This window comes from Trichosurus vulpecula, chromosome 3, assembly GCF_011100635.1.
Source record: "Trichosurus vulpecula isolate mTriVul1 chromosome 3, mTriVul1.pri, whole genome shotgun sequence".
Lineage (NCBI taxonomy): Eukaryota > Metazoa > Chordata > Mammalia > Diprotodontia > Phalangeridae > Trichosurus > Trichosurus vulpecula.
The window spans coordinates 218,010,492-218,028,677 of NC_050575.1; the positions used below are offsets into that span (position 1 = coordinate 218,010,492).

Sequence of the window (18,186 nt, forward strand, 5' to 3'; positions counted from 1 at the left end):
AAAAGTACCTAATAAATGTTTATTGAATTGATTATCTACATGTTAAAAGAAATTCTGGTTTGGCTTCACCCAGGTCAATAACGGAAACTGCTGAAAGAAGACTGGGGCAGAATTCAAGCCCCCAAGAATTCAAACTTCAAAGGGCTTTAATATAAACAGGAATAAAACAATTTCCATATAAGGGCAAGACCATCCTGAATGTCTTACTGTTCAATGAGGAGGTGGGATTAGCGTCACCTATCTCCTCCCGTATTAGAGTACTATTGGGAGATCAGATCTTAGTGGACTGTCCTCTCCTACAAGTCAAGCAAGGTTAAAACATGGGGGTCACTCTGCCCTGGTGGCTGACTTTACACATACATATGAAAGCAACTTTCAGATGAGGTTCGACTTATTTTGCGTAGATTCTCACAACAACCCTCTGATGTATTCTGCTATTTCTATCTCCATTTTACCACTTTGGAAACTGAGGCTCACAAATTAAAGCGATCTTTCCAGGAATCACATCTAGTTATGGTGGTATTTAAACCCAGTTTTTCCCAATTTCAAATCCAGGGTTCTCTCCTCTTATAAGAAGGTAGGTTTGGTTCAATTTAAGAAAGACCTTTCTAATAATTAGAGCTGTGCAAAGAGGAATAGCTTGCCTCATGTGGGAAGTGAACTGTCATTAGACGTTTAAGCCGAAAGGATAGATGCTATAAAGGTGATTCCAGAACTGGGCAAGGAGTTCATAGGATCATAGATTTGGAGCTGAGAAGGACCTTAGGGTTAGGACTAGGTAATTCTAACTGTAAAGCAGCATTGCACAGTGGGTATAGGATCTGCCTCTTGAGTCAGAAGGACCCGGTTCAGATTCTGCAGGTGACACAAACTGGCTTCAAGAGCAGGGGCAAGTCGCTTATCTTTTCGGTACTCCAGGCAATTCACAGGTACAGGCAAAAAGAAAACAAAACCAAAAAAAACCTGCAGTCAAGCTAATTCGAAAAGGCTTCCTGAAATATATGTCATTTGTTCTGAGTTCTAAAGTACCAGGGTTTAGGGTACATGGTATATCCCTGCTTTGCCGCTTGCTGTTTGTATGACCTTGGCCATGTCGTTTAACCTCTCTTGGTGTGTTTGTAAAATGAAAATGTTGGACTAGATGATCTCCGAGTTTCCCGTCAGCTCTGGATCTATGAGCTATATGAAAATTTGGGGAGTCCAAGGAGGATGAGAGTCGAGGGGCCAGGAGTGCCTCCCCGGCAACAAGATGCCACAGCTTACCGCCCCCGCCCCCGTGTTGGCTGGAGTCCCACCTCAGGCTAGCCAGAGAAGGCGCAGCAGCGGGCGGCAAAGGCGGGAGGGTAGCTTGGGCCCCCGCCCCCATTTCCCCCCAACGTGGAAAGAGGAGTTTGGCTCGCGAAGGCTGAGTGGGGGTGGGGCCACGCGGTGGGAGGATCACAGAGCAACCGGGTCGCTAGGACTTGCGAGAGGAAGGGCGCGCAGTGCGCGTGGCAGGCAGGGCCAGTTGTGCGCATGCTTCGTCCACCTCCCAGCCCCCTCCCACCGTACCTCCGGCACCGCCTCTTTTATCCCCGCGGGCCGCCTGGGCTCCCCGCTACTCCCTCCAGCCACCTGACGTTCCTCGTGCGTGCCCGGCGCCCTGACTTCACTTCCGGCTAACGCTGCTCGGCCTGCCCCCTGGCCCCGGATGGTGACTGGCGGCGGCGCTGCTCCTCCCGGGACTGTCACTGAGCCGCTTCCCAGTGTGATTGTGCTGAGCGCAGGCAGGAAGATGGCGGCTGCCGCGGCCTCGGGCCCCGGCAGCTCCTCCTCGGCGGCAGCGGCGGCCGCCGGGGCCGGGGTCTCGGAGTGGCTAGTGTTGCGGGACGGCTGCATGCGCTGCGACGCCGATGGGCTGCACAGTCTCTCCTACCACCCGGCGCTCAACGCTATCCTGGCCGTCACCAGCCGCGGGACCATCAAAGTCATCGACGGCACCTCGGGGGCCACCTTACAGGCCTCGGCGCTCAGCGGTGAGTCCGGACGCCCCCGGCCTCGGCGCGGGGAGGGGCCGGGCCGGGCTTCCGAGTGCCGGGGCGGGCACCGAGAGACAGGTCCCGGCCCTCCAGGGAAGGGAAGAGGCATGATTGGGGGAGGTAGCGGGCGGGCAGCACTGAGAGGCGAGGCGAGGCCGGGCTCGGCCGAGGGCGGGGTGGGGGTGGGGGTTGGAGTAGAAGCCTGTTTTGGCGGCGGCTCCTGCTGGGAAGGAAAGGCCTGCCTGGAGCCGACGGGGAGCGGTGGTCGTAGGGGCTGCCTTTGTGGGCCTCGGGCTTAGGCGGTGAACCCAGCCGGCCCTGCCCGTCTGGGGAGGCTCGGAGGAGGCCCCAGCGGAGCCCATCTCCAGACTAGGCTGGGCCTGAGATGAACATGTTGGGTTCCGTGGAAGGGCGGAAGCAGCCGCCGCCGCCGCTGTCCCGGGTTGATATGAAAACGAAAGGGGTGGAAGACAGAGCCGGGTGCGGGGAGGCCGGCTCGGAGCCTGCTCCTCCGGGTGGAAGCTCCGGATGAGGGGCTGGGAAGAGCTAGGCCGACCCCAGTTTCGTTTACCGACCTTCCCCTCCCCTCCCTTCTCATCCTCTTTCTTTCCACTTCTCGGAGGGAGGGAGAAATAGGCGCTCTCAGGGGCAAAGGGCCTGCCCTTAGGGCTCCTCGGGTGGGGCGAGGTGTGCCCCCAGAGAGAGGCTTCGGGCTGGGCTGGATGTCACTGAAGTGGAGACCTTACCCCACTGGCTGCCTGTCTCCATCCCTTTTGCCTAGAGGCTATAAACTTAGAATAAACAGAAGTGGGAATCTTGGTTTGCCTGGATTCTCGATTAGGTGAAATTCCAGGGCTTTTTTTTTTTGTTGCTGTTTTTATAGTTTTGTGTACTGAAAGATGGTGTTTGATATTATTAAGACTCCTGGGGAGGAGTCGGTGGGGGGGGGGGATAATTAACAGACTTGGTATCTTCCAAATGGTTGTGGGCCAAGCAACGTTTTAATATGTACTCTCCTTCAAATCATATGTATATCTAGCTATTTTAATGTTACATGTCTTCTCCTAGCCTCCAAACAATAGAGTGTAAAGTCCTTGAGAGGAAGTACTGATTTTCCGTTTTTGTCCTTATATCTCTAGCTTCTGGCACAGTCCCTTGTTCGTAGTAGGTTCTTAATAAATGCTTATTGGATCAGATTAATATATATTGGGTCTAGCTAAATTAGAATTGACATGAGGTAGCATTAGATTAGCAGCCATTTATATGAGAGTAGTTTTAGAGCTATAAATTGCGAGGCAATTCTGGTAAACTGGGAAGCTTAATCAAACATTTGGAGCCAGAGAAGCCAGGCTCAAATTTCCAGCACTGATAACTATCTATGTGACCCTGGGTAAGTCGATTAACCCCTTTGGCTGTCAGTCGATTAACCACTTTGGGTGTCAGTGTGTTCAATTGAAGAGTGAGGGTTGGATTAGATAACCTCTGAGGTCCCTTCTAGTGCTAAATTTATGATCTGACAATACTAAATACAATTCTAAAAAGGATGAAGTTAGCTCAGAAGTAGATGAAGAGTCATTTACTTCAGTGGTGTACATTATGTGTGTGTATATATACACATATATGCATATGTATGTTTGTGTAGCTTTAAGGTTTGCAGATTACTTTAGTCAATTCAAATCAACAAGTATTTATTAAGTGTCTCTTATGTATTAGACATAGTGTTAAGCACTGGGGGTTCAAGGAAAGGGAAAAAAACAAAACAAACCAACCTCCCTTCCCCCAATCCCTGCTATCAGGGAGCTCACCATCCCATGGGAGAGACCACAAACAAACAGCTATGTACAAACTATATCTACAGGATAGATTGGAAATAGTCACAGATTTTACACAAGTAAAATCACTTGAACTATTTTATATCATTTGATCTTCTCTAAATCCCTGTGAGGTAGGGTCTGTTATACTCATTTTGCAGATGATGAAGTTGAGCTCAAAGAGGTCAAGTGACTTTCCCAGGTTTACACATTTGAACTCAGACTTTCCAAACTCCCAGGTCTAGAGCTCTATCCAATATGCCACCTAGGTGCCTCATAATTATAAGAAGATGACAGTAATTTTTTGTTGGGATATGGAAGAAATGGAGAAGGTCTAGTGGTTAGGGTGACCTGTGTGAGTTAATGACTGAGTTTCTTCTTCAGTTAAAATTAGGCTTGTTGTCAGGTGACTAGACTAGATGCTTTCTTTAAGTTCCTTCTAGCTCTAGAGCTGTAATTTAAAAAAAAAAAAGAAGCATTTGCAGAGCATAAACCTGAGCAAAATCTAGAGAGTCAAGGGAAATGTTGGTGTCTTGTTGAACAAGAGTTGTCCCATGTATGTGGACAGTTGTTTGCCCTTCCTTCTTGAAGAGGACCATGACATCGGGAAGGTGATGCCATGACTTTCAAGTGAATTGAATTCAAGTGAGAAAGGGCTGTGCAAGGTCACCAGCCTCACTTTCTCCTAGGGAGCCATTTGGGTCCAGCGACCACAGGATGACTGGAGATGGCCCCTAGGTCTAAAGTATCACCTGGAGAGAGGGTTGACAATTTTTTATTCTGTACTATAATGGAAATTAGGAATTAAAGGTGCCAAGTATATGAGATACGTAGTAGAAATTCCAGAAGGATTAATGAATGAATGGTTTTTGATGTTAATATTTGGGTGTAGGAAGGAGTTGTATGTGTAGAAGAGAATTGTATTTTTGAGTCAGGAAGTCCCAGGTTTCAAATCTAACTTCAGATACCTAGTTTCAATGTAACTGTGGGAAGTTTAACCACAGAACCTCAGTTTTCTCATCTGTTAAATGGAAATAACATTTGTAGTACCTACATTACAGAGTTGTGAATATCAAATGAGATACTGTATATCTCATGAGATACTGCAAATCTTAAAAATGCTATGTAAATGTCAGCTTATTTGTAAGTATTAAAGTTTACTTGTAGTGAATAGAAAGAAGAGATCAGGTTGTATGTGACTGGAGACCACATTTAGGGTAAGTAATGTTTTTGGGCTGTGTCAAGATGGTTGGGGAGACCTGAGGCATGCATGTGCTTGTACATAGGTGAGGGAAGAAAATGTTTTCTGTGATAGATGATTTTGAGGTAGGATTCTGTGTATATAATTTAACAAGAGGGTATATGAATAAACGTGCTGTCTTTGAAAAGATGATGGAAACAGCAATGAGCTCCAAATGGCAGAAAAGTTTTGAGTATAAGTGTATTATTTCTTTAATTGAAAATACTCTGGTTTTTCACCCTTCTTAAACCACTAAATCAGCCACAAAGGTCATCCTAATCCTTATAATATTTACAGTGACCTTTCTTAAATTGTCATTCTTACATGTTGCTATATCATGCATAGACATACTCCAGTTGACTTGAAGGCCTATATTTTTTTTTTCATTTTGTAGATTATAATAGCTAAAGTCCAAAATGTTTATTTTCATACTTTTTGGAAATAATAGGGATTAATGCTGAGGTTCCTGGGGACTGAGTGCTTTAGGCAGATATCAGTGTGTCGAGAGGTATGGTATTTTTGTTTTGCTTAGGTTTAAAGGTGGATAAAACTATTTACTTTTATTTGATATTGAGCAAATTAGAGTTTTGTGACTAGAGAGTGGCCTATATTTTATTGAAAGAGGTGAAAATTGTAGTTGAGTGCATTTATAAGGGAAGTTATTGTAGTTATGTACGCATGGATGTCAGTGCATAAGCTTTTCAAAGACAGGAGCTGTTTCTCCTCTGTTTTCTTTTATACACACACATATGTATATATGAGCACATTTATAGACTGTCATCAGGCCTTCAGCCCAGCTGAGACTGTGACACTTTAATGGTTGCTTACCTTGAGGGAAGAATGGACATGTTCTTTATTGGGCCCCATTTTTATTTTGACTGCTTACTTCACTATTGCTTGAGTCAATTCCAGGAGATTTGAGAAGATGCAAGTGATAACCATTCTGTTCAGTAGCATTTCAGTTAATAAACTTTGTGCCTACTGTTTGCAGATCAGGGGGAGATGCCCAAAAAGGCTTAATAGACCTCTAAGGGAAATGCTTTTTGAAGTGTGGTATGCAGGGGCTGGAAGTGAATGGGGAAGGAGAATCAGAGACACTTACTGGAAGAGGCAACATCTTAATAAAGCTTTAAAAGATAGGTAGGCTTTGAATTGATGAAATTAGGGAGGGAGAATATATCCAGGACAGTTTGATTGCAACGTAGTGTTTGGCAGGGTGTAATGGGTAATAAGACTGGAATTGTAGAGTGGTTCAAGATTATGCAGGGACTGCACTTTACTTGGGGGTCATTGGAAGTGTTTGAGCAGAAGAATGACATGACAAGATCTGTGCGTAAGAAATGTACAGATGGATTGGGGGGAAAGAAAGTAGAACTGATAGGATGTTATTGCATTAGTCCTGAAGGATTGTTCAGTGGGACTAGAGGAGAGTGTATGTGGGAGGCAATGTTGTTGAAGTAAATTCCAAGACTGGTAATTTATATGAAATGAGAGACGGAAGTAACGCTAATATTTCAAATGGCGGGAAGACTGACTGGTAATGTCATGGAGAGAAATGATGAAGTAAAAATGAGGAACAAGTGTTCAATCAATGAGCATTTACTAGTGACTACTCTGTGGAGGGATACAAAGACAAAATCAAAACAGCTTTGACCTTAGGAAGCCTGCAATCTTATGGAGATCTACACCTGTAGGTATAAACTTGATGGATAAGAATAGGGACTGGATCTATGATTTCATTGATATAGGGAACTTCTAGTTAGAAATATCCCTTTATCAATGTAGATAGATACTTTTTCCTGTAGTTTATAGTCTTAGAGAATTGCCAAGGGCACTGAGAGATTAAGTGACTTGCCCAGAGTCACATAGTTCTTACCAGTCAGAGGTAGGACTTGAATTGAACCCAGGTCTTTCAGATTTAGAGGCCAACTCATAACAGTGAATGAGCTTGTCTGGCAGTCTGTGTAACATTGTGCTCCCTCAGTCTCCTGTCTCTGTGGAGAGAGGAGATATATTTCATTATCTGTTCCTTAAGACCAAGATGGGTTACTAAAATTATTTAGAGTTTGGCTTCTGAATGGTTTTTCCTTACTTTTTCCTATTATTGTAGTCATATGTATTCTGGTTCTGCTTATTTTATTTTGTATTCTTGATGTTCTTTCCAGCTCTAGATCTATGATCCTGTGAAAATAAATTTTCTCATATTTCTCTTATTCCTCATTTCTTATTGCACAATAATATTCTATTACTCTTATGTACCACAATTTATTTAGCCCATTTTCCGATCGATGAGTACCCATTTAGTTGCTACCACAAAAAGTGCTGCTGTAAATACTGATAGTTTGTGTTACTTTTGAATTCTGCATGTCTTTTCGCCACTCGTCAGTTGGGGAATGGACTTAGTCCATAAATGTGTCAGTTGCTGATATATCTTGGATATTAGGCTTCTACTAGTAATATTTGATGCAGATTTTTTTGCTACATAATTTATCTTTTATTTATATTGATTTTATTATTGCAGAAACTTTAATTTTATGCAATTGAAGTAATCAGTTTTTGTTTTATCTATCAAGATGATTTTATTCAGTGCCTATTATGTGCTAGGTACTGTTAGGTACTAGAAATACAAGAACAAATGTGAGAAAGTTCTTGCCCTCAAGAAATTTATATTCTACTGAGCAGGAACAATGTTCCCAGATAAATAAATATGAGGTATATACAAATAAATACAGTGACTTGGAGATGGAGGAGCACTACAGCTGAGGATAAAGAAAGGCAGTTGAGCTGAGCCTTGAAGGAAGCTAGGGGTTCCAAGAGACAGTTGCAGAGGCAGTGCATTCCTGGCATGGTGGATAGCCTATGCAAGGGCATGGAAGTGGGAAGTGAATTATCTGTATGGGAAATGGCAAGCTGGGGCACTTTAATTGGAGCCTAGAGTGAGGAAGAGTGTCATGTAAACAGCTGGGAAAGGTAGGCTGAAGACAAGATTAGGAAAGGCCTTTAAACCAAATAATTTTTAAAATTTAATCTACAGAAATGGGGAGCCATTGAAGGTAATTGAACAGAGGTTTTACGTGGCTTAGGCCTCTAGGTCCTCAGGTACAGCCCTTTGACTGAGTCCAAACTTCACAGAACAAAAGCCCTTAGTAAAAGGATCTGTCTTGTAAAACTTGGACTCATTCAGAAGGCTGCACCCCAAGGGTCTGGAAGGCCACAGGTTCCCCACTCCTGATTTAGACCTTTGTCTTTGCCTCAGGAATGTCAGTTTGGTATAAGATGAATTGGAGAGGGTAGAGACTGTTACAGGAATACCAGTTGGGGTTGTATGGAGGTCTGTTAGAGGCTCTTGCAGTAGCTAAGGTGAGAGGTGATGGGGTCCTAAACCAGAATAGTTGCCAGAGATGAGGCTTAATGTGAGATATTGTGCAGGTAGAGTTGTTGAAATGTCAGGACTTTGCGACTGTTTGGAGGGATGGTGGTGATGGTGAGGGAAGGGAGAGTAAAGAGTCGAGGGTGACTCCTAGATTGGTTCCTAAACCTGTATGTATCAGAGATAGAACTTGAAGCCAAGTTTTCCTTACTCTAAGACCAGCACTGTAATCCCCTGTGCCATTGAGACAGTTGAGATTATGAACCATAAATTTTAAGTGGTGGAAGAATTAGCATGATTTAGTGACTTCATTAGAACTTTCTCTAAGCAGTAGGGTATGTATATTTCTCAGGGTTGAGGATCAGTAGGTGAGGAACAACTCAAGAGGGTGTGTGTTTGTGGTGTTCAAGTGCTGGCTCTTACCAGCATTAAGTTGACAGACCATGTTCCCTTTTGCCAGTTCATGGAAAGTAGAAGTCAACTGCTTCCTTATCCCAAAGCCTATTGAGAGAATTCCAACCCTCACCCAGTAAATACTGAATGAAATTGGGTTATTATAGTTCAAGTTCTTATCACTTTGCACTATTGTAATCGCCTTTAATTGGTTTCCCTGCCTCAATTCTCTTCCCACTCCAATTCATCCTGCCTTCTAAAGTGATTTTGTAATCCTGTGTACTTTATTTTATGCATTTAAAAATACTCTGAAGAGTCCGTGGAGTTCACTATACTGTCAGAGGGATCCATGACACAGAAAAGATTAAGAATTTCTGCATTTGAGATAAAAGAAAAGAAAAGGCACTCCCCCCAAAGACCACACATTCTAATGGGAAAGATGACAAATAAATAACGAAGTATGCACAAGATATGTAGAGTTGATGAAAGGTTATCTCAGAGGAGAAGGCATTAGGCAACTGAGGGCACTGGAAAGGACTCCAGCAGAAGGTGGAATCTGAGTTGTACTGAAGGAAGGTAGGGAAGCAAAGGGTGAGGAGTGAGGAAGTGAGGAAGAGGGGGAGAGAGGGGAAGGAATGTGAGGAAGGATAGCTTTCCGGGCCTGACAAGAGTCGGTGCAAAGGCACAGAGATGGAAGATGTAATATCCTGTTCTAAAAAACCAACCTAGTCCAGTAGGAATGGAATAAAGTATAAGAATATTGGAAATATAGTATTACAAAGGAAGTCAGTTCTACTGAAATAGTTACTGATTTTTTTTTTTAGAGTTCATGGATCCTAGTTTGACAACTGTTCTGTTGCTTAGTGTGGTACTGGTATATGTTGTCAGGTGATAAGGGCTTATAGCAGGGTGGTGGCAATGTCAGAGGAGAGTAGGGGAATATATATGAGTGATATTGTGAAGGTAGAAATTATAGGACTTAGCAGCGATTGGATATGAGGAGTGAGAGAGAGAGAGTGAGTGAAGAGTTGAGGATGAAACCTAGGTTACAAGCTTGAATGGCTGGGAGAATGGTGGTGCCTTTGACAGTATTAAGGAAGTTGGGAAGAGAAAAGGTTTTTTGGGGGAAAGGTGACAAGCAATTTCGGGATCTGGATTGAGCTTAGGGCTGGATAAATAGATCCAAGGCTCTGTATTCACAGAGATGGGTTCATAGAATTGATGAGATTACCAAGTGAAATAGTATAGAGGGAGAAGAGAAGAGGGCCTAGGACAGAACCTTGAGTTAGTGGATCAAGATCTAACGAAGGGGACTGTCAAGGAAGAGTCCTACAGGTAGGAGGAGGAGAAACAAGACAAAAGAGTGTCCACTGAAGCCTAGAGAGAAGAGAGTATCCAGGCGAAGAGCATGATTAAGAGTGTCAGAGGCTTCAGGGAGATCAAGAAGGATATGGATAGAGAGAAGGCCATTAGATTTGGTAATTAAGAGAGATCATTGGTCAATTTGGATAGAAGAATTTTAGTTAAATGTTGAGACTGGAAGCCAGACTCCTGAAGGTTAAGAGAGGGAGAGGAAAGGAAGTGGAAGCATCAGTTATAGATGGCCTTCTCAAAGACTTTAGCCAAGAAAGAGAGAAAAGAGATAAAAGATGATAGCTAGTAGGGGTGAAGGAGTCACAGATTTGTTGGCAGCAGGAAAGCAGTCAGTAGACAGGAAGAGATTGAAGATAAATGAGGGTGAGTTTGATAGAAGTGTCCCTATTGCTGGAGAAAATAGAATAGGGTCATGTGTATTAGAGGTGTTTGCTTTGGCATAGCTCTTTTGTCCATTTCTTCATGTGGGTTAGAGGTGAAGGAGGAAATAGTGAGGGAAGGCATCTAAATCATGTGAGGAAGAAGGGAGAAGAAGCCATGAGAGGTTGGAGGAGTTATGAAAAAGTTTGGAAAAACAGCAATGGTGAGTGGGTAGTGAATTGGTGTAAAGGTGTAAAAGAATTCCCTTGCTCAGCAAGCACTCATTTGGAAATATGTAACAAATTTGTATAGAACCTACTCAGCACTGTTAAATGATTTTGTCTAGCTTCATTTGGTAGCAGGAGAATAGGAGTGAAGGTAGAAGACAGTGGGAGTTATCCAAGTTAAATTATGGCAAGATCAACGATTGGATAAGGGGGCAAAAGGAACTTGAGAGTACAGGATAGCAGAGTTGGACTGATTCACTTAGGGATTAAGATGGAGAAGGGTGGAGAATATAGCTAGCTAGCGTAAGGATGATGACCCGAAAAATTACTGAGAGGTGGAGGGATTGAAGGTCATATAAAGAATATAAAGAAAAAGGTTGATGGAATATTAAAAGATTATGATGAGATAAAGGAATTTTAGAATTTATGAATATGGAAGTTGAACATTTGTGAGTGATAGCAAGATCAAGAGTACACCATCTCTGTGTGTAATCAGGGTTGAGTAGGAGAGTTGATTAGAGGAAATGAGTAAATTGTCACTGTGGATACAAAAAGACAGTCCCTGCCCTCAAGGAACTTAAAATCTAATGGGGAAGACAACACACAAAAGGAAGCTGAAAAGAGGGCAAGAGAGTACCTGAGGGGCAAGCAGGAAAGAGAAGCTGTGGGGAAAGGAAGAGAGGTATATCATTATGTATGTTGAAAGAACATCAGGTTTTCATGACACTGCTCTTTCTTGGTCCTCATCCTCCCTGTAGGACCACTCCTAGTCTCCTTTGCTGGACCTTCATCCGCTGACTGTCCCCACCAAAGCTCAAGTATGAGGGCAGGAATTAGAGAGGAGAGGAAAGACTGTGAGCCCAGCACTGAGCTTGTAGAAGAAATAATAGTGTCCTGGAGGTCAGTAGATTAATAGCTACTAGAATCTTGATTGGGTGATTAATAGGGATTGAATGAACCTCAAAGCAGAAGAGGTTATTGAGTGATAATGCTAGAGGGAGAGTCTGAAAGTGGGCAGTGGGAGAAAGAAGTATTCTGACCCTCCTACCACAGCTTGTGAGTCAGTTGTATGAGTGAAACTGCACCCAGTGCTGGAAAGGGTGGTGGGGTGAGCTGTATCATCAGAAGGGAGCACTCTCAGGAAGTACAAGAAGAGGGAAGGAATGAGAAAGGAAAGTTTAAGATGAAAGCAAGTTTGTTACCTGTGGAGCAAGCATTCTAAGAAAATGGGAAAGACCAGTAGATCTGGAGTGGGGCATTGTAGAGGTTGAGTAATTTTGATCTTGCCATCACTCATAAGTATTTAACTTTCATGTTAATGAACTCAGAAATTCTTTCATCTGATCATAAACTTTCATCATTCCATTTTTCCTATGCCTTATTGACCCCCTTAAACCTGTACTTTATCCTCAGTGAGACCTTCATCGCGTTCTCCCATCAGTCCTTTCCCTGGTCTTCCCCCCTGTTCTGACCACTCCCTTCTCTATATTAACCCATTGGTGAACCAATTCGACTATACATAATCTTTCACTCTGTCAATTCTGTTGTCCTCGTTTCCTGTCCCTGTTCATACATTGTCTAATCCCAGCCCTGGATTACTCTGATCATTTGCCTCCTTTGCTCCCACATGAAGCTGGAAGAAATCACAAAACTTTGTTACCTGGCTCCACTACAAATTTATATTATCCTATCTCAACTGTTTCTTCACTGCAGCAAGATAGTGCTTAACTCCTTCCCCACCTCTTCCTAATTGCTTTGCTACTACTACTCCAGAAGCAGCTGGTGGCACAGTGGATAGAGAGCTGGATCTGTAGTCCAGAAGAGTTCATATCTAGCCTCTCACTAGTTGTGTAATCCTGGGAAGTCATTTAACCTCTGTTGGTCTCGGTTTCCCCAACTGTAAAATGGAAAATATAGCACTTAACTCCTAGGGCTGTTGTGAGGATCAGTTGAGATAATTTGTATGTCTTGCACATACCTAGTTATTTATTTTGTTGTTTCCCTGTTTAGAATGTGAGTTCCTTTGAGGTCAGGGACAGTTTTTGCCTTTTTAGTATCCTTAGTGTTAACATATAGTAAGAGCTTAATGATGCTTGTTTACTCACTCTCTGGGTTCAGGATCCTCTACAACTTCTTACCGCCTTTGCAAACTTCAGAGAACAAATCCCCTTAATAAAAGGATTCATTCAAAGGACTGCACTTGAGGACCTAGAGGGCCTCATGTGGCCTTGAGGCCTCTGGTTCGCCACCCCTGGGTCAGACTGTTTTAGTTCATAAATGTGGTAGGTGGGTATCAGGCAAATTAAATAGATTTTTTATTTGGTGGCAAAGGAGTGTTTGCTGTATATATTTGTCGGTGTTACTGTGGTTTCTTTAATGGTAGCATTTGGACTATGTGGATCATATTGTTCTTAATATAGACTGTATTCCCCCTCCCCTCATATTTAGCTTGTATAAAACAGGAAACCCTGTGATCTGTGCCTTTTTTAAAAAAATTGACATAGCTTTTCCTTCCATAAGGATCTGATTATAGGGAGTTGGCCTACATATAAACCAAGGTATTGACCTTAGATGTGTAATTTTACCATTTTAGAATTCCCACCTCCACATGAGAACACAATCCATTGTTATTGTCAATTTTTGACTGCATAAAAATATTTGTGTATGAATCAATCAACAGTCAATAATTCTTAAGTTCCTACTTTTGTTAGGCATTGCGTTGAGCACTAGGGATATAAAGAAAAAAAATTGATTTTGTCCTCCAGAAGCTTCCATTCTATTAGGTGAAACAACATGTTTGTCTTTGTTGTTTTGTTGTTCAGTCATGTCTGACTTTTCATGACCTGATGGACCATAGTATGCCAGACCATTCTATTCTTCACTATCAATTGAGGTCTGTCCAAGACCATGTTACTTGCTTTCTTGACATACCCCTCTCATCCTCTGCTAACCCCTTCTCCTACAGTCTTTTCTCAATGTCAGGGTCTTTTCCAATGAGTCCCATTTGGCTGAAGTATTTAAGCTTCAACTTTAGTATATGTCCTTCCAATGAGTAGTCTGAATTAATTTCTACAAGTATTGACTGATTTGATCTACTTGCTATCCAAGGGAGTCTCAAATGTCTTCTCCATCTCCACAGTTCGGAAGCTGTCCAACTTTCCCATAGCTTTTCTTCATGGCTGCCATTGTCATCTGCAGTGATCTTTGAGCCCAAAAATATAAAATCTGACATTACCTCCACTTCTTCTCCTATTTGCTAGGAAGTTATGGGACCAGTTGGCATGATCATATAAGTATATACAAAATAAGTACAGGTTAATTTTGCAAGGGAACGGGGTACTAGCAAGAAGATCAAGAAAGGCTTCATGCAGAATGTGGAGTTTGAGCTGAGTTTGGAAGGAAACAATTTGAATAAATAGATCATCTGATGTGTTGTGGCAAGTATAGCTATATTTTGATAGGTAGGTTATGTGTATGTGTGTAAGAATGAGTTCGTGTTAGGGTAAAGGAAAATGGGTTATAGGTGTATGTGTCATTAGAAGATAACAAAATAACTCAGAATCTGCTCATCCTTTGTAGTGATCCTTAACTTATTAGATAAGTACTCTTGTTCTCATTGGGACAGCTAGGTAGTATAATGGATAGAGTGCTGGGCCTAGAGTTAGAAAGACTCATCTTTGTTAGAGTTCAAATCTGGTCTCAGACACCTACTAGCAGTATTACCCTGAGCAAGCCATTTAACTCCATTTGCTTCAGTTTCCTTATCTATAAAATGAGCTATAAAATGTTTGCCAAGAAAACCCCAAATGGGGATCACAAAGAGTTGGACATAACTGTAAGGAAACAAGTTCTCATTTTTTCCTTCCAAACATATACTACTCTTCTTATCCTGCCTTTCCCATTAAGCACTGATTTTTTTATTGGGAAGTTGAATATAATGACTAGAAATGAAGCAAAATGTGGTATTGACAGGTATATTTATTAAGTGATCACTAAGTATCAACCAGCATTTCTTAAGTTCATGTGTGACAGAATTTACCAATGTTACAAAGTAAAAAAAACAAACCCCAAAACCTGCTCTCAGGAGCTTGATTCTAATGGGGAAGATATGTACAGTACAGTACCTACATACACTGTAGGTAAAAAGACAAGATGATACTTGAGCTGAGTCTTGAAAGAGGCCAAGGATTGTAAGAGCTTGAGTATGGAGAGCATTCCAGGCATAAGAGATAGCCAGTGCAGAGGCATCAAAATGGGAAATGAGGCAGTGTGTTTAAGGAAAAACAGGTAGGCCAGTATAGTAGAATCATACAGTGCTTGAAGGGCATGAATGTGTAAATAGATTAGAAAGATAGGAAGGGGCCAGTTTGTGAAGAGTTTAAATGCCAGACATAGGAATTTATATTTTATACAGGAGGTGATTGGGATTCATTGGAATTGATTGAGTTTGAGGTTGTCATGGGTCAGATTTTTATTTTAGGAAAATTCACTTTGACAGGAAAGCTAGAAGATGGTTTGAAGCAGGGAGAGATTTGAAATAGGAAGACCAGTTTGAAGGCCATTTGCAGTAAGTAGTCCAGGTGAGAGGGTTTGTACAAGGGTGGTAGCTATGTGAGTGGAGAGAAAAGGATGTATATGAGAAATTTTGGGAAGGTAGAAAAGATAAATGAGGAGTTGAAGAAATTGAAGAACTCAAGTTGCAAGCTTATTTGTCTGGAAAGATGGTGATGCCCTCAGCAGTAAGAAGGGAGAGTTCGGTGACATGATGGGTTTCTGTAAAAGATAGTAAGTTCTGTTTGAGCAGGTTGAGTTTGAGCTGCCCGTGGGATGTCCATTTCAAAATGTCCAGTTAATGGTTGGGAATGTGGATCTGGGGCTTAGGGTGGAGACTGGATATAGATCTGGAAACCATACATAGAAATGACATATAATGTAGTCATATATATGTATAGCGTGAAGGGCACTAAATTTGGAGTCAAGACTTTCCTCTGGCTAACTGCCTTGGTTAAGTCATTCAACCTTTAGTGCTTGAAGCACAAAATATAGCAAAATATGGTATATATCAATTGTGGATGATGTCCAGATCTGCATTATTAGAATATATTTCTACACTGAGAATTCTCTATTCTCCGGGCAAACAATCTTTTTACTCTGCTCCTATATGATATTAGCGGTATGAAGTCCAAACTCATTGAATTCTTGAGGTATTTTACCTATTTGATCAAGCTTATAAATGCTGTCTTTAAAAAAAAAAGCAGAGAAAACAGCTAGGCCTCTATAGTTCTAATGAACTAGGTTAGATTCTGATAATCACATCACCTCTGTGTAAGTTATAGAAAATAGTCTTCCAACTTTAACTCAGATACTTAGGGAAAACAAAGTAAGTCCTATACTTATTAAAATTATAAACTATTGAGATTCAACCAAGTTTTGATGCCAATGAGCTCTTAATGCCTTTTCATTCATTAAATTAGTTATCTTCATTCTCCCAAAACTACTTAGCATAGTGTAAGAAGGAAATTCTTGCAAGGAAATATCTGTAAAATTAGTATGTTCTGGTTGTTCCTTCATTCCCCCCCCCCCCACAATAATGTTGATTGGGTTGTATGAATGGTATATTAAGCACTTTGGCTCTACACTTTTTTAAAAAAAGCAGTTATGATAAAACTAATCACAATCTCATTTAGAAATTATTCTTTTATATTGTGTATAAGCAGGTAGGTGCTTAGTAGATAGAATGCTGGTTCTGAAAGCAAGAAGACTTGGGGCCAAATACAACCTCACTTACTAGTTATGTGACCCTCTGGCAAATCATTTAACTTCCATCTACTGCAGTTTTCTTAACTGTAATGTAGAGATCATAATAGCATCTACTTTTCAGGGTTGTTGTGAGGATCAAATGAAATAATATTTGCAAAGTGAGATAGCAAGGAGACACAATGGATAGATGCTGGACTTGGAGTCAGGGAAGACTTGAGTTTACATCCAGACTAGATACTTACTATTTAATCTGGGACAAATTTCAACTCTGTCTCAGTTTACTCAATTGTAAAATGAAGATAATAGCACCTATATCACAGGGTTGCTGTGAGGGTAAAATGAGATAATATTTGTAAAGTACTTTGCATAGTATCTGGCACTTAGTAGTAGGTATTTAATGAATTTCCTTCCTGCCTTCCTTCCTCCCTGCCTTCCTGCTTTCTGTTATATATTTTATGGGAAGAAAATTGATTGGGGATTCTGTTGTTAGATGTTACTCACCTGGAAATGTGTGTTTGGTCTTTTTCACATTGGCTTTCAGTGTTTTTTTTTTTTTTTTTGGCAGTGCTTATAGGTTCATAGATTTAGAACTGGGAGCAACCTTAGAGGCTATTGATTCTAACCTTTTAATTTTATTTCACCATTGAAGAACATGGAGGCTGAGAGATTATGACTTGCCCAGGGTAACACAGGTAATAAGTGTCCTTTTGCTGATTTAAATTCAGGAAATAGCCCAGTGCTATATCCATTTCACTAGTTAGCTGCTTAACAAAAAAAGTACTTCAAACAGGACTGAATGTGAAGTACATAAATAACAAGGCTGCTAAATGGAAAATAAACTGGAAGTGAGACAGGAAGAATGTGCTTAGTTTTAGGCCCCTATGCCTTAGGATATTCTTACAACTGATACCAACATTTAGCTGTTTGTTTATTTTTATTTTTATTTGGAGAATGGAAAAGGAGGCACAGAAGTGCAATGAAACCAACCAATTAGTAAACATTTGTTAAGTGCCTACTGTGTGCTAGACACTTGCTAAGCTGTGGGGATACAAAAAAGGCAAAAGATGTTCTTTGCCCTCAAGGAACTTACAGTCTGATGGGGGAAATAATATGTATATATATGCTGGATAAATGGGAAAAAATTAACAGATGGAAGGCACTAGAATTAAGAGGGATTGGGAAAGTCTTCCTGTAAAAGATGCAATTTTAGTGGAGACTTACTAAATCATTATGAGTTAGGAATATGGTGTGTGATATTGTTACGTCAGAGAACTTTAGTTTGAATTCTGTTGTTGGATACTTAATGCTTGTATGAACTTGGGGAAATCACATCTCTAGGCCTTAGTTTCTTCCATCTGTAAACGGGAATTGGAATAGAAGATTTTTAGAGTCCCTTCTAATACTGTGATCCCATATCTAAAAAAATTCAGATAGGGAAAATCCTTTTAAACTTTTGGTGCTTTGAATTATTTGATAGTACAAAATTTCATAAGTCCTAAATTTGTCAAAACAAATTTGCGTTTTATAGTAATCAGTGTAGGTTACCTACTGAGATCTGATATCTGCCTGAGAGGGCAAAAGTGTCATCCATGGGGCACAGGGACAGATATAGTCTTAACACTTACCTCAAAGC

General features: G+C 41.4%; 1 protein-coding gene across 2 annotated transcripts in view; it reads left to right on the top strand.

Annotated features, from left to right (window-relative positions):
- The first annotated feature begins 1,690 nt into the window (after window positions 1-1,690).
- BIRC6 (baculoviral IAP repeat containing 6) overlaps window positions 1,691-18,186 on the top strand; it is a 295,513-nt gene continuing 279,017 nt past the window's right edge. For both annotated transcript variants that reach the window (XM_036749540.1, XM_036749541.1), the window contains exon 1: window positions 1,691-2,015. In XM_036749540.1, the coding sequence (XP_036605435.1) occupies window positions 1,691-2,015 (325 nt within the window). The remainder of the gene's footprint in view (window positions 2,016-18,186) is intronic.